At 45.7% G+C, this 13,011-nt stretch overlaps 1 protein-coding gene across 2 annotated transcripts in view; it reads left to right on the top strand.

Moving 5' to 3' along the window:
- The window catches only part of AATK (apoptosis associated tyrosine kinase), a 169,330-nt gene that overhangs the window by 125,765 nt on the left and 30,554 nt on the right, over positions 1-13,011 (top strand). For both annotated transcript variants that reach the window (XM_056553872.1, XM_056553871.1), the window contains exon 12: positions 6,363-6,632. In XM_056553872.1, coding sequence (XP_056409847.1) covers positions 6,363-6,632 — 270 coding nt within the window. The remainder of the gene's footprint in view (positions 1-6,362; positions 6,633-13,011) is intronic.

The following is a 13,011-nucleotide window of genomic DNA, read 5'->3' as shown; positions in this document are numbered from 1 at the left end:
GAAAGACATGGTCTTGGACTTGTAGGGGATGGCGGCCATATTGGTTATCACCTGCACTCCTAGTGATCTGTATTTGGAGAAGGACAATGTCTTGGACTTGAAGGAGGTGGCGGCCATATTGGTTGTCCCCCACCCCCCTAGTGATCTGTATGGGGAGAAGGATATTGTCTGACACTTGTAGGGGATGGCGGCCATATTGGTTGTCGCCCGCACCCCTAGTGATCTGTATGGTCATAAGGTCATTGTCTGACACTTGTAGGAGATGGCGGCCATATTGGTTTTTACCCGCACTCCTAGTGATCTGTATGGGGAGAAGGACATTGTCTTGGACTTGTAGGGGATGGTGGCCATATTGGTTGTACCCCGCACCCCTAGTGATCTGTATGGGGAGAAGGACATTGTCTTGGACTTGTAGGAGATGGCGGCCATATTGGTTGTCACCCGAACCCCTAGTTATCTGTATGGTGAGAAGGACATTGTCTTGGACTTTTAGGGGATGGCGGCCATATTGGTTGTCACCCGCACTCCCAGTGATCTGTATGGTGAGAAGGACATTGTCTTGCACTTGTAGGAAATGGCGGCCATTTTGGTTGTCACCCGCACCCCTAGTGATCTGTATGGGGAAAAGAATATTGTCTTGGACTTGTAGGGGATGGCGGCCGTATTGGTTGTCACCCGCACTCCTAGTGATCTGTATGGTGAGAAGGACATTGTCTTGGACTTGTAGGGGATGGCGGCCATATTGGTTGTCACCTGCACTCCTAGTGATCTCTATGGAGAGAAAGACATTGTCTTGGACTTGTAGGAGATGGCGGCCATATTGGTTGTCACCTGCACTCCTAGTGATCTGTATGGGGAGAAGGACATTGTCTTGGACTTGTAGGGGATTGTGGCCATATTGGTTGTCACCTGCACTCCTAGTGATCTGTATGGGGAGAAGGACATTGTCTTGGACTTGTAGGAGATGGCGGCCATATTGGTTGTCACCCGCACCCCTAGTGATCTATATGGGGAGAAAGACATTGTCTTGGACTTGTAGGGGATGGCGGCCATATTGGTTTTCACCCGCGATCCTAGTGATCTATATGGGGAGAAAGACATTGTCTTGGACTTGTAGGGGATGGCGGCCATATTGGTTGTCACACGCACTCCTAGTGATCTGCATGGGGAGAAGGACATTGCCTTGGACTTGAAGGAGATGGCGGCCATATTGGTTGTCACCCGACCCCCTAGTGATCTGTATGGGGAGAAAGACATGGTCTTGGACTTGTAGGGGATGGCGGCCATATTGGTTATCACCTGCACTCCTAGTGATCTGTATGGGGAGAAGGACATTGTCTTGGACTTGTAGGGGATGGCGGCCATATTGGTTATCACCGCACCCTAGTGATCTGTATTTGGAGAAGGACAATGTCTTGGACTTGAAGGAGGTGGCGGCCATATTGGTTGTCCCCCACCCCCCTAGTGATCTGTATGGGGAGAAGGATATTGTCTGACACATGTAGGGGATGGCGGCCATATTGGTTGTCGCCCGCACCCCTAGTGATCTGTATGGTCAGAAGGACATTGTCTGACACCTGTAGGAGATGGCGGCCATATTGGTTTTTACCCGCACTCCTAGTGATCTGTATGGGGAGAAGGACATTGTCTTGGACTTGTAGGGGATGGCGGCCATATTGGTTGTACCCCGCACCCCTAGTGATCTGTATGGGGAGAAGGACATTGTCTTGGACTTGTAGGAGATGGCGGCCATATTGGTTGTCACCCGCACTCCCAGTGATCTGTATGGTGAGAAGGACATTGTCTTGGACTTGTAGGAGATGGCGGCCATTTTGGTTGTCACCCGCACCCCTAGTGATTTGTATGTGGAAAAGGACATTGTCTTGGACTTGAAGGAGGTGGCGGCCATATTGGTTGTCACCTGCACTCCTAGTGATCTGTATGGGGAGAAGGACATTGTCTTGGACTTGTAGGGGATTGCGGCCATATTGGTTGTCACCCGCACCCCTAGTGATCTATATGGGGAGAAAGACATTGCCTTGAACTTGTAGGGGATGGTGGCCATATTGGTTGTCACCCGCACCCCTATTGATTTGTATGGGGAAAAGGACATTGTCTTGGACTTGTAGGGGATGGCGGCCATATTGGTTGTCACCCGCGCTCCTAGTGATCTCTATGGAGAGAAAGACATTGTCTTGAACTTGTAGGAGATGGTGGCCATATTGGTTGTCACCCGCACCCCTAGTGATCTGTTGGGGAGAAGGACATTGTCTTGGACTTGTAGGAGATGGCGGCCATATTGGTTGTCACCTGCACTCCTAGTGATCTGTATGGGGAGAAGGACATTGTCTTGGACTTGTAGGGGATTGTGGCCATATTGGTTGTCATCCGCACCCCTAGTGATCTATATGGGGAGAAAGACATTGTCTTTGACTTGTAGGGGATGGCGGCCATATTGGTTTTCACCCGCGTTCCTAGTGATCTATATGGGGAGAAAGACATTGTCTTGGACTTGTAGGGGATGGTGGCCATATTGGTTGTCACCCGCACCCCTAGTGATCTATATGGGGAGAAGGACATTGCCTTGGACTTGAAGGAGATGGCGGCCATATTGGTTGTCACCCGACCCCCTAGTGATCTGTATGGGGAGAAAGACATGGTCTTGGACTTGTAGGGGATGGCGGCCATATTGGTTATCACCTGCACTCCTAGTGATCTGTATGGGGAGAAGGACATTGTCTTGGACTTGTAGGGGATTGCGGCCATATTGGTTGTCACCCGCACGCCTAGTGATCTATATGGGGAGAAGGACATTGCCTTGGACTTGTAGAAGATGGCGGCCATATTGGTTGTCACCCGCACCCCTAGTGATCTGTATGGTGAGAAGGACATTGTCTTGGACTTGTAGGAGATGGCGGCCATATTGGTTGTCACCTGACCCCCTAGTGATCTGTATGGGGAGAAAGACATGGTCTTGGACTTGTAGGGTATGGTGGCCATATTGGTTATCACCTGCACTCCTAGTGATCTGTATTTGGAGAAGGACAATGTCTTGGACTTGAAGGAGGTGGCGGCCATATTGGTTGTCCCCCACCCCCTAGTGATCTGTATGGGGAGAAGGATATTGTCTGACACTTGTAGGGGATGGCGGCCATATTGGTTGTCGCCCACACCCCTAGTGATCTGTATGGTCATAAGGACATTGTCTGACACTTGTAGGAGATGGCGGCCATATTGGTTTTTACCCGCACTCCTAGTGATCTGTATGGGGAGAAGGACATTGTCTTGGACTTGTAGGGGATGGCGGCCATATTGGTTGTACCCCGCACCCCTAGTGAGCTGTATGGGGAGAAGGACATTGTCTTGGACTTGTAGGAGATGGCGGCCATATTGGTTGTCACCCGAACCCCTAGTTATCTGTATGGTGAGAAGGACATTGTCTTGGACTTTTAGGGGATGGCGGCCATATTGGTTGTCACCCGCACTCCCAGTGATCTGTATGGTGAGAAGGACATTGTCTTGCACTTGTAGGAAATGGCGGCCATTTTGGTTGTCACCCGCACCCCTAGTGATCTGTATGGGGAAAAGGACATTGTCTTGGACTTGTAGGGGATGGCGGCCATATTGGTTGTCACCCGCACTCCTAGTGATCTGTATGGTGAGAAGGACATTGTCTTGGACTTGTAGGGGATGGCGGCCATATTGGTTGTCACCTGCACTCCTAGTGATCTCTATGGAGAGAAAGACATTGTCTTGAACTTGTAGGAGATGGTGGCCATATTGGTTGTCACCCGCACCCCTAGTGATCTGTTGGGGAGAATGACATTGTCTTGGACTTGTAGGAGATGGCGGCCATATTGGTTGTCACCCGCACCCCTAGTGATCTATATGGGGAGAAAGACATTGTCTTGGACTTGTAGGGGATGGCGGCCATATTGGTTGTCACCTGCGCTCCTAGTGATCTATATGGGGAGAGAGACATTGTCTTGGACTTGTAGGGGATGGCGGCCATATTGGTTGTCACACGCACTCCTAGTGATCTGCATGGGGAGAAGGACATTGCCTTGGACTTGAAGGAGATGGCGGCCATATTGGTTGTCACCCGACCCCCTAGTGATCTGTATGGGGAGAAAGACATGGTCTTGGACTTGTAGGGGATGGCGGCCATATTGGTTATCACCGCACCCTAGAGATCTGTATTTGGAGAAGGACAATGTCTTGGACTTGAAGGAGGTGGCGGCCATATTGGTTTACCCCCACCCCCCTAGTGATCTGTATGGGGAGAAGGATATTGTCTGACACTTGTAGGGGATGGCGGCCATATTGGTTGTCGCCCGCACCCCTAGTGATCTGTATGGTCAGAAGGACATTGTCTGACACCTGTAGGAGATGGTGGCCATATTGATTTTTACCCGCACTCCTAGTGATCTGTATGGGGAGAAGGACATTGTCTTGGACTTGTAGGGGATGGCGGCCATATTGGTTGTACCCCGCACCCCTAGTGATCTGTATGGGGAGAAGGACATTGTCTTGGACTTGTAGGAGATGGCGGCCATATTGGTTGTCACCGCACCCCTAGTGATCTGTATGGGGAGAAGGACATTGCCTTGGACTTGTAGGAGATGGCGGCCATATTGGTTGTCACCCGCACCCCTAGTTATCTGTATGGTGAGAAGGACATTGTCTTGGACTTGTAGGGGATGGCAGCCATATTGGTTGTCACCCGCACTCCCAGTGATCTGTATGGGGAGATGGACCTTGTCTGACACTTTTAAGGGATGGCGGCCATATTGGTTGTCACCCGCACTCCTAGTGATCTGTATGGGGAGATAGACCTTGTCTCACACTTGTAGGAGATGGCGGCCATATTGGTTGTCACCCGTACTCCCAGTGATCTGTATGGGGAGAAGGACATTGTCTCACACTTGTAGGGGATGGCGGCCATATTGGTTGTCACCTGCACTCCTAGTGATCTGTATGGGGAGAAGGACATTGTCTGACACTTGTAGGGGATGGCGGCCATATTGGTTGTCACCCGCACTCCTAGTGATCTGTATGGGGAGAAGGACATTGTGGGACATGTATCAATAATGGTGTAGCAATGTGTGATTTTATGTATGTTTTTTGCATCATATGGAGCATATTTGCGCCAAAATTATAAATTGTCGTACGCAAGTTTGTAATTTTTGCACAAATGTAGCCCTACAAAAGGTGCAGACCCCAGAATTCCAGGCAGTAAATCTGACTTTGGGACACTCTATTGTTGTAGCTATTTTCTCTGTCACTTTATTCATGGTGTAGATTTGCGCCTAAATGAAGGTATTTGCACTTAACTTGAGCCAAATCAAAAAGTCACAATTAATGAATTCCAGACCAAAGAATGATTGTAACTGAAATCACGACTAACAAAGTGAAATCAGTGATTTTGTTCTAAACCATGTGGCGTAATTGTTTGTCGCAAAAAGTGACATAAAAGGAAATTTGAGACAAATCACAGTAAAAAAAAAACAGGGTAAAATCCTTCATACAAACCCCACATTGTCTGACACTTGTAGGAGATGGCGGCCATATTGGTTGTCTACCGCACTCCTAGTGATCTGTATGGTGAGAAGGACATTGTCTGACACTTGTAGGAGATGGCGGCCATATTGGTTGTCACCCGCACCCCTAGTGATCTGTATTTGGAGGACATTGTCTTGGACTTGTAGGGGATGGCGGCCATATTGGTTGTCACCCGCACCCCTAGTGATCTTTAAGGGGAGAAGGACATTGTCTTGGACTTGTAGGGGATGGCGGCCATATTGGTTGTCACCCGCACTCCTAGTGATCTGTATGGGGAGAAGGACATTGTCTGACACTTGTAGGAGATAGCGGCCATATTGGGGTTCACCCGCACCCCTAGTGATCTGTATGGGGAGAAGGACATTGTCTTGGACTTGTAGGGGATGGCGGCCATATTGGTTGTCACCCGCACTTCTAGTGATCTGTATGGGGAGAAGGACATTGTCTGACACTTGTAGGAGATGGCGGCCATATTGGTTGTCTCCCGCACTCCTAGTGATCTGTATGGGGAGAAGGACATTGTCTTGGACTTGTAGGGGATGGCGGCCATATTGGTTGTCACCCGCACCCCTAGTTATCTGTATGGGGAGAAGGACCTTGTCTGACACTTGTAGGAGATGGCGGCCATATTGGTTGTCATCCGCACTCCTAGTGATCTGGAAGGGGAGAAGGACCTTGTCTGACACTTGTAGGAGATGGCGGCCATATTGGTTGTCACCCGCACTCCTAGTGATCTGTATGGGGAGAAGGACATTGTCTTGGATGGCGGCCATATTGGTTGATTCTTCTTTCTCTTACAGGTGGCGATGACTTCGGGTGGGAGGAGTCGTTGCCCGGTAAATCGGTGAAATCTTCCTTTGTCACCTCGCTACCGCCGGTGGTGCTGAACAGTGCAGTCGACCACGCTCCAGATCCTGTGCCAGCACCTCTGCCTGTTTCAGTGCCCATTCCTGTGCCTGTCCAGAAGCCACAGCTGCCTGTTCAGTTTTCCAGATTTAGCGTCTCTCCTACTGCTGTGTCCCGATTCTCTATAACTCACGTGGCGGACAGTGTGGTGGGACCCCTGGAAGGTGAGGACCGGATCAGGTAAACGCTGCCTATAGTTGTCACCTCCTGCAGCCCCTGGGGCCACAACCGGCTTACTCATAGGGAGGCCCAGGTGGATGGGAGGAAGTGCCTGCAGAGGGGGACATTTTTGATCCCAGAGGGTGGGGGGAGGTTTGTGGGGTCTCTATCCTTGTGATGAATGACATCTGCACCGGCCCCCCCTTCAGCATTGTATGATGGCTGACAACAGGGAGCACTCTTCTATTCCCCTATAAGTTGTTGTGAGGTGTTTTTGTCTTTGCTCACCTATCATCTCACTGCAGGTGGAGCAGCCCAATAAAGCATAGCCGTTATGTCAGGTCATAGTGTCATATTCGGGGGTACAGTATGTTACAGTATTATATTTAGGGGGTACAGTGTGTGGCAGTATTATATTCAGAGGGTACAGTGTGTGGCAGTATTATATTCAGAGGGTACAATGTGTGGTAGTATTATATTCAGAGGGTACAATGTGTGGCAGTATTATATTAAGAGGGTACAGTATGTGGCAGTATTATATTCAGAGGGTACAGTGTGTGGCAGTATTATATTCAGGGGGTGCAGTATGTGGCAGTATTATATTCAGAGGGTACAATATGTGGCAGTATTCAGAGGGTACAGGGTGTGTCAGTATTATATTCAGGAGTACAGGGTGTGGCAGTATTATATTCAGAGGATACAGTATGTGGCAGTATTATATTCAGGGGTACAGGGTGTGGCAGTATTATATTTAGGGGTACAGTGTGTGGCAGTATTATATTCAGAGGGTGCAGTACGTGGCAGTATTATATTCAGGGGTACAGTATGTGGCAGTATTATATTCAGGGGTACAGTGTGTGGCAGTATTATATTATGAGGGTACAGTACGTGGCAGTATTATATTCAGGGATAGAGTATGTGGCAGTATTATATTCAGGGGTACAGTGTGTGGCAGTATTATATTCGGGTGTACAGTGTGTGGCAGTATTATATTCGGGTGTACAGTATGTGGCAGTATTAAATTTAGGGGGTACAGAGTGTGGCAGTATTATAATCAGAGAGTACAGTGTGTGGCAGTATTATATTCAGAGAGTACAGTGTGTGGCAGTATTATATTCATAGGATACAGTGTGTGGCAGTATTATATTCAGGGGTACAGTGTGTGGCAGTATTATATGCAGGGGGTACAGTGTGTGACAGTATTATATTCAGGGTTACAGTATGTGGCAGTATTATATTCAGGGGTAGTGTGTGGCAGTATTATATTCAGGGTTACAGTATGTGGCAGTATTATATTCAGGGTGTACAGTGTGCGGCAGTATTATATTCATGGGTACAGAGTGTGGCAGTATTATATTCAGGGGGTACAGTGTGTGGCAGTATTATATACAGGGGGTACAGGGTGTGGCAGTATTATATGCAGGGTAACAGTATGTGGCAGTATTATATTCAGGGTGTACAGTGTGTGGCAGTATTATATTCAGGGGGTACAGGGTGTGGCAGTATTATATTCAGGGGCACAGTGTGTGGCAGTATTATATTCAGGGTGTACAGTGTGTGGCAGTATTTTATTCATAGGGTACATTGGGTGGCAGTATTATATTCAGAGGGTACAATGTGTGGTACTATTATATTTAGAGGGTACAGTGTGTGGCGGTATTATATTCAGAGGGTACAATGTGTGGCAGTATTATATTCAGAGGGTACAGTGTGTGGTGGAATTATATTCAGAGGGTACAATGTGTGGCAGTATTATATTCAGAGGGTACAGTGTGTGGCAGTATTATATTCAGAGGGTACAGTGTCTGGCAGTATTATATTCAAAGGGTACAATGTGTGGCAGTATTATATTCAGAGGGCACAGTGTGTGGCAGTATTATATTCAGAGGGTACAGTGTGTTGCAGTATTATATTCAAAGGGTACAATGTGTGGCAGTATTATATCCAAAGGGTACAATGTGTGGCAGTATTATATTCAGAGGGCACAGTGTGTGGCAGTATTATATTCAGAGGGCACAGTGTGTGGCAGTATTATATTCAGAGGGTACAGTGTGTTGCAGTATTATATTCAAAGGGTACAATGTGTGGCAGTATTATATCCAAAGGGTACAATGTGTGGCAGTATTATATTCAGAGGTACAGTGTGTGGCAGTATTATATTCAGAGGGCACAGTGTATGGCAGTATTATATTCAGGGGTAGTGTGTGGCAGTATTATATTCGGGGTTACAGTATGTGGAAGTATTATATTCAGGGTGTACAGTGTGTGGCAGTATTATATTCATGGGTACAGTGTGTGGCAGTATTATATTTAGAGTGTACAATGTGTGGCAGTATTATATTCAGGGGTAAAGTGGGTGGCAGTATTATATTCAGGGTGTACAGTGAGTGGCAGTATTATATTCATAGGGTACAGTATGTGGCAGTATTATATTCAGGTGCACAATGTGTGGCAGTATTATATTCAGAGGGCACAGTGTGTGGCAGTATTATATTCAGAGGGTACAGGGTGTCGCAGTATTATATTCAGAGGGTACAATGTGTGGCAGTATTATATTCAGAGGGTACAATATGTGGCAGTATTATATTAAGAGGACACTGTGTGGCAGTATTATATTCAGGGGTTCAGTGGTTGGCAGTATTATATTCAGGGGAACAGTGTGTGGCAGTATTATATTTAGGGGAAACATTGTGTAGTATTATATTCAGGGGAAACAGTGTTTAGTATTATATTCAGGGGAACAGTGTGTAGCAGTATTATATTCAGAGGGTACAGTGTGTGGCAGTATTATATTCAGAGAGTACAGTATGTGGCAGTATTATATTCAGAGGGTACAGTATTTGGCAGTATTATATTCTGGGGTACAGTGTGTGGCAGTTTTATATTCCGGGGTGCAGTGGTTGGCAGCATTATATTCAGGGGCACACTGTGTGGTAGTATTATATTCAGAGAGTGCAGTGTGTGGCAGTGTTATATTCAGAGAGTACAGTGTGTGGCAGTATTATATTCAGAGTGTGCAGTATATGGAAGTATTATATTCAGGGGATACAGTGTGTAGTATTATATTCAGGGGTACAGTGTGTAGCAGTATTATATTCAGAGAGTACAGTGTGTAGCAGTATTATATTCAGGGGTACAGTGTGTAGAAGTATTATATTCAGAGAGTACAGTGTGTAGCAGTATTATATTCAGGGGGTACAATGTGTGGCAGTATTATATCCATGGGTACAGTGTGTGGCAGTATTATATTCAGGGCTACAGTGTGTGGCAGTATTATATTCATGGGTACAGTGTGTGGCAGTATTATATTCAGAGGGTACAGTGTGTGCAGTATTATATTCAGGGGTACAATGTGAGGCAGTATTATATTCAGGGGTACAATGTGTGGTAGTATTATATTCAAGGGTACAGTGTGTGCTAGTATTATATTCAGGGGTACAATGTGTGGCAGTATTATATTCAGGGCTACAGTGTGTGGCAGTATTATATTCATGGGTACAGTGTGTGGCAGTATTATATTCAGGGGTACAATGTGAGGCAGTATTATATTCAGGGGTACAATGTGTGGTAGTATTATATTCAAGGGTACAGTGTGTGCTAGTATTATATTCAGGGGTACAGTGTGTGGCAGTATTATATTCAGGGCATACAGTGTGTGGTGTATTATATTCAGAGAGTACAGTGTGTGCCAGTATTATATTCAGAGAGTACAGTGTGTGGCAGTATTATATTCAGGGGGTACAGTGTGTGGCAGTATTATATTCAGTGGTACAATGTGTGGCAGTATTATATTCAGGGGGTACAGCGTGTGGCAGTATTATATTCAGGGGTACAGTGTGTGGCAGTATTATATTCATAGAGTACAGTGTGTGCCAGTATTATATTCAGAGAGAACAGTGTGTGGCAGTATTATATTCAGTGGGTACAGTGTGTGGCAGTAATATATTCAGTGGGTACAGTGTGTGGCTGTATTATATTCAGGGGTACAGTATGTGGCAGTATTATATTGTGGGTTACAGTATATGGCAGTATTATATTCAGGGGTACAGTGTGTGGCAGTATTATATTCAGGGGTACAGTATGTGGCAGTATTATATTCAGGGGTGCAGTATGTGGCAGTATTATATTCAGGGGTACAGTGTGTGGAAGTATTATAATCAGATGGTACAGTGTGTGGCAGTATTATATTCAGATGGTACAGTGTGTGGCAGTATTATATTCAGAGGGTACAGTGTGTGGCAGTATTATATTCAGGGGTACAGTGTGTGCCAGTATTATATTCAGAGAGTAAAATGTGTGGCAGTATTATATTCAGGGGGTACAGTGTGTGGCAGTATTATATTCAGGGGGTACAGTGTGTGGCAGTATTATATTCAGGGGTACAGTGTGTGCCAGTAATATATTCAGAGAGTAAAATGTGTGGCAGTATTATATTCAGGGGGTACAATGTGTGGCAGTATTATATTCAGAGAGTACAGTGTGTGGCAGTGTTATGTTCAGAGAGTACAGTGTGTGGCAGTATTATATTCAGGGGTACAGTGTGTGGCAGTATTATATTCAGGGGTACAGTGTGTGGCAGTATTATATTCAGGGTTACATTATGTGGCAGTATTATATTCAGGGGGTACAGTGTGTGGCAGAATTTTATTCAGGGGTACATTGTGTGGCAGTATTATATTCAGTGCGTACAATGTGTGGCAGTATTATATTCAGGGGTACAGTGTGTGGCAGTATTATATTCAGGGGTATAGTGTGTGGCAGTATTATATTCAGGGGTGCAGTATATGGCAGTATTATGTTCAGGGGGTACAGTGTGTGGCAGTATTATATTCAGGGGTACAGTGTGTGGCAGTATTATATTCAGATGGTACAGTGTGTGGCAGTATTATATTCAGAGGGTACAGTGTGTGGCAGTATTATATTCAGGGGTACAGTGTGTGCCAGTATTATATTCAGAGAGTAAAATGTGTGGCAGTATTATATTCAGGGGGTACAGTGTGTGGCAGTATTATATTCAGGGGTACAGTGTGTTGCAGTATTATATTCAGGGGGTACAGTGTGTGGCAGTATTATATTCAGGGGTACAGTGTGTGCCAGTAATATATTCAGAGAGTAAAATGTGTGGCAGTATTATATTCAGGGGGTACAATGTGTGGCAGTATTATATTCAGAGAGTGCAGTGTGTGGCAGTGTTATGTTCAGAGAGTACAGTGTGTGGCAGTATTATATTCAGGGGGTACAGTGTGTGGCAGTATTATATTCAGGGGTACAGTGTGTGGCAGTATTATATTCAGGGTTACATTATGTGGCAGTATTATATTCAGGGGGTACAGTGTGTGGCAGAATTTTATTCAGGGGTACATTGTGTGGCAGTATTATATTCAGTGCGTACAATGTGTGGCAGTATTATATTCAGGAGTACAGTGTGTGGCAGTATTATATTCAGGGGTATAGTGTGTGGCAGTATTATTTTCAGGGGTACAGTGTGTGGTAGTATTATATTCAGAGGGCACAGTGTGTGGCAGTATTATTTTCAGGGGTAGAGTGTGTGGCAGTATTATATTCAGAGGGCACAGTTTGTGGCAGTATTATATTCAGGGTGCAGTGTGTGGCAGTATTATATTCAGGAGTACAGTATGTGGCAGTATTATATTCAGGGTTACAGTATATGGCAGTATTATATTCAGGGGGTACAGTGTGTGGCAGTATTATATTCAGGGGTACAGTGTGTGGCAGTATTATATTCAGAGGGCACAGTTTGTGGCAGTATTATATTCAGGGGTACAGTATGTGGCAGTATTATATTCAGGGTTACAGTATATGGCAGTATTATGTTCAGGGGGTACAGTGTGTGCCAGTATTATATTCAGAGAGAACAGTGTGTGGCAGTATTATATTCAGTGGGTACAGTGTGTGGCAGTAATATATTCAGTGGGTACAGTGTGTGGCAGTATTATATTCAGGGGTACAGTGTGTGGCAGTATTATATTCAGGGTACAGTGTGTGGCAGTATTATATTGTGGGTTACAGTACATGGCAGTATTATATTCAGGGGGTACAGTGTGTGGCAGTATTATATTCAGGGGTACAGTATGTGGCAGTATTATATTCAGGGGTACAGTATGTGGCAGTATTATATTCAGGGGTACAGTATGTGGCAGTATTATATTCAGGGGTACAGTGTGTGGCAGTACTATAATAAGATGGTACAGTGTGTGGCAGTATTATATTCAGATGGTACAGTGTGTGGCAGTATTATATTCAGAGGGTACAGTGTGTGCCAGTATTATATTCAGAGAGTAAAATGTGTGGCAGTATTATATTCAGGGGGTACAGTGTGTGACAGTATTATATTCAGGGGGTACAGTGTGTGGCAGTATTATA

Source organism: Hyla sarda, unplaced genomic scaffold (genome assembly GCF_029499605.1).
Source record: "Hyla sarda isolate aHylSar1 unplaced genomic scaffold, aHylSar1.hap1 scaffold_423, whole genome shotgun sequence".
Taxonomy (NCBI): domain Eukaryota; kingdom Metazoa; phylum Chordata; class Amphibia; order Anura; family Hylidae; genus Hyla; species Hyla sarda.
The sequence above is the reverse complement of the archived record's forward strand: the minus strand, read 5'-3'. Positions and strand labels throughout refer to the sequence as shown.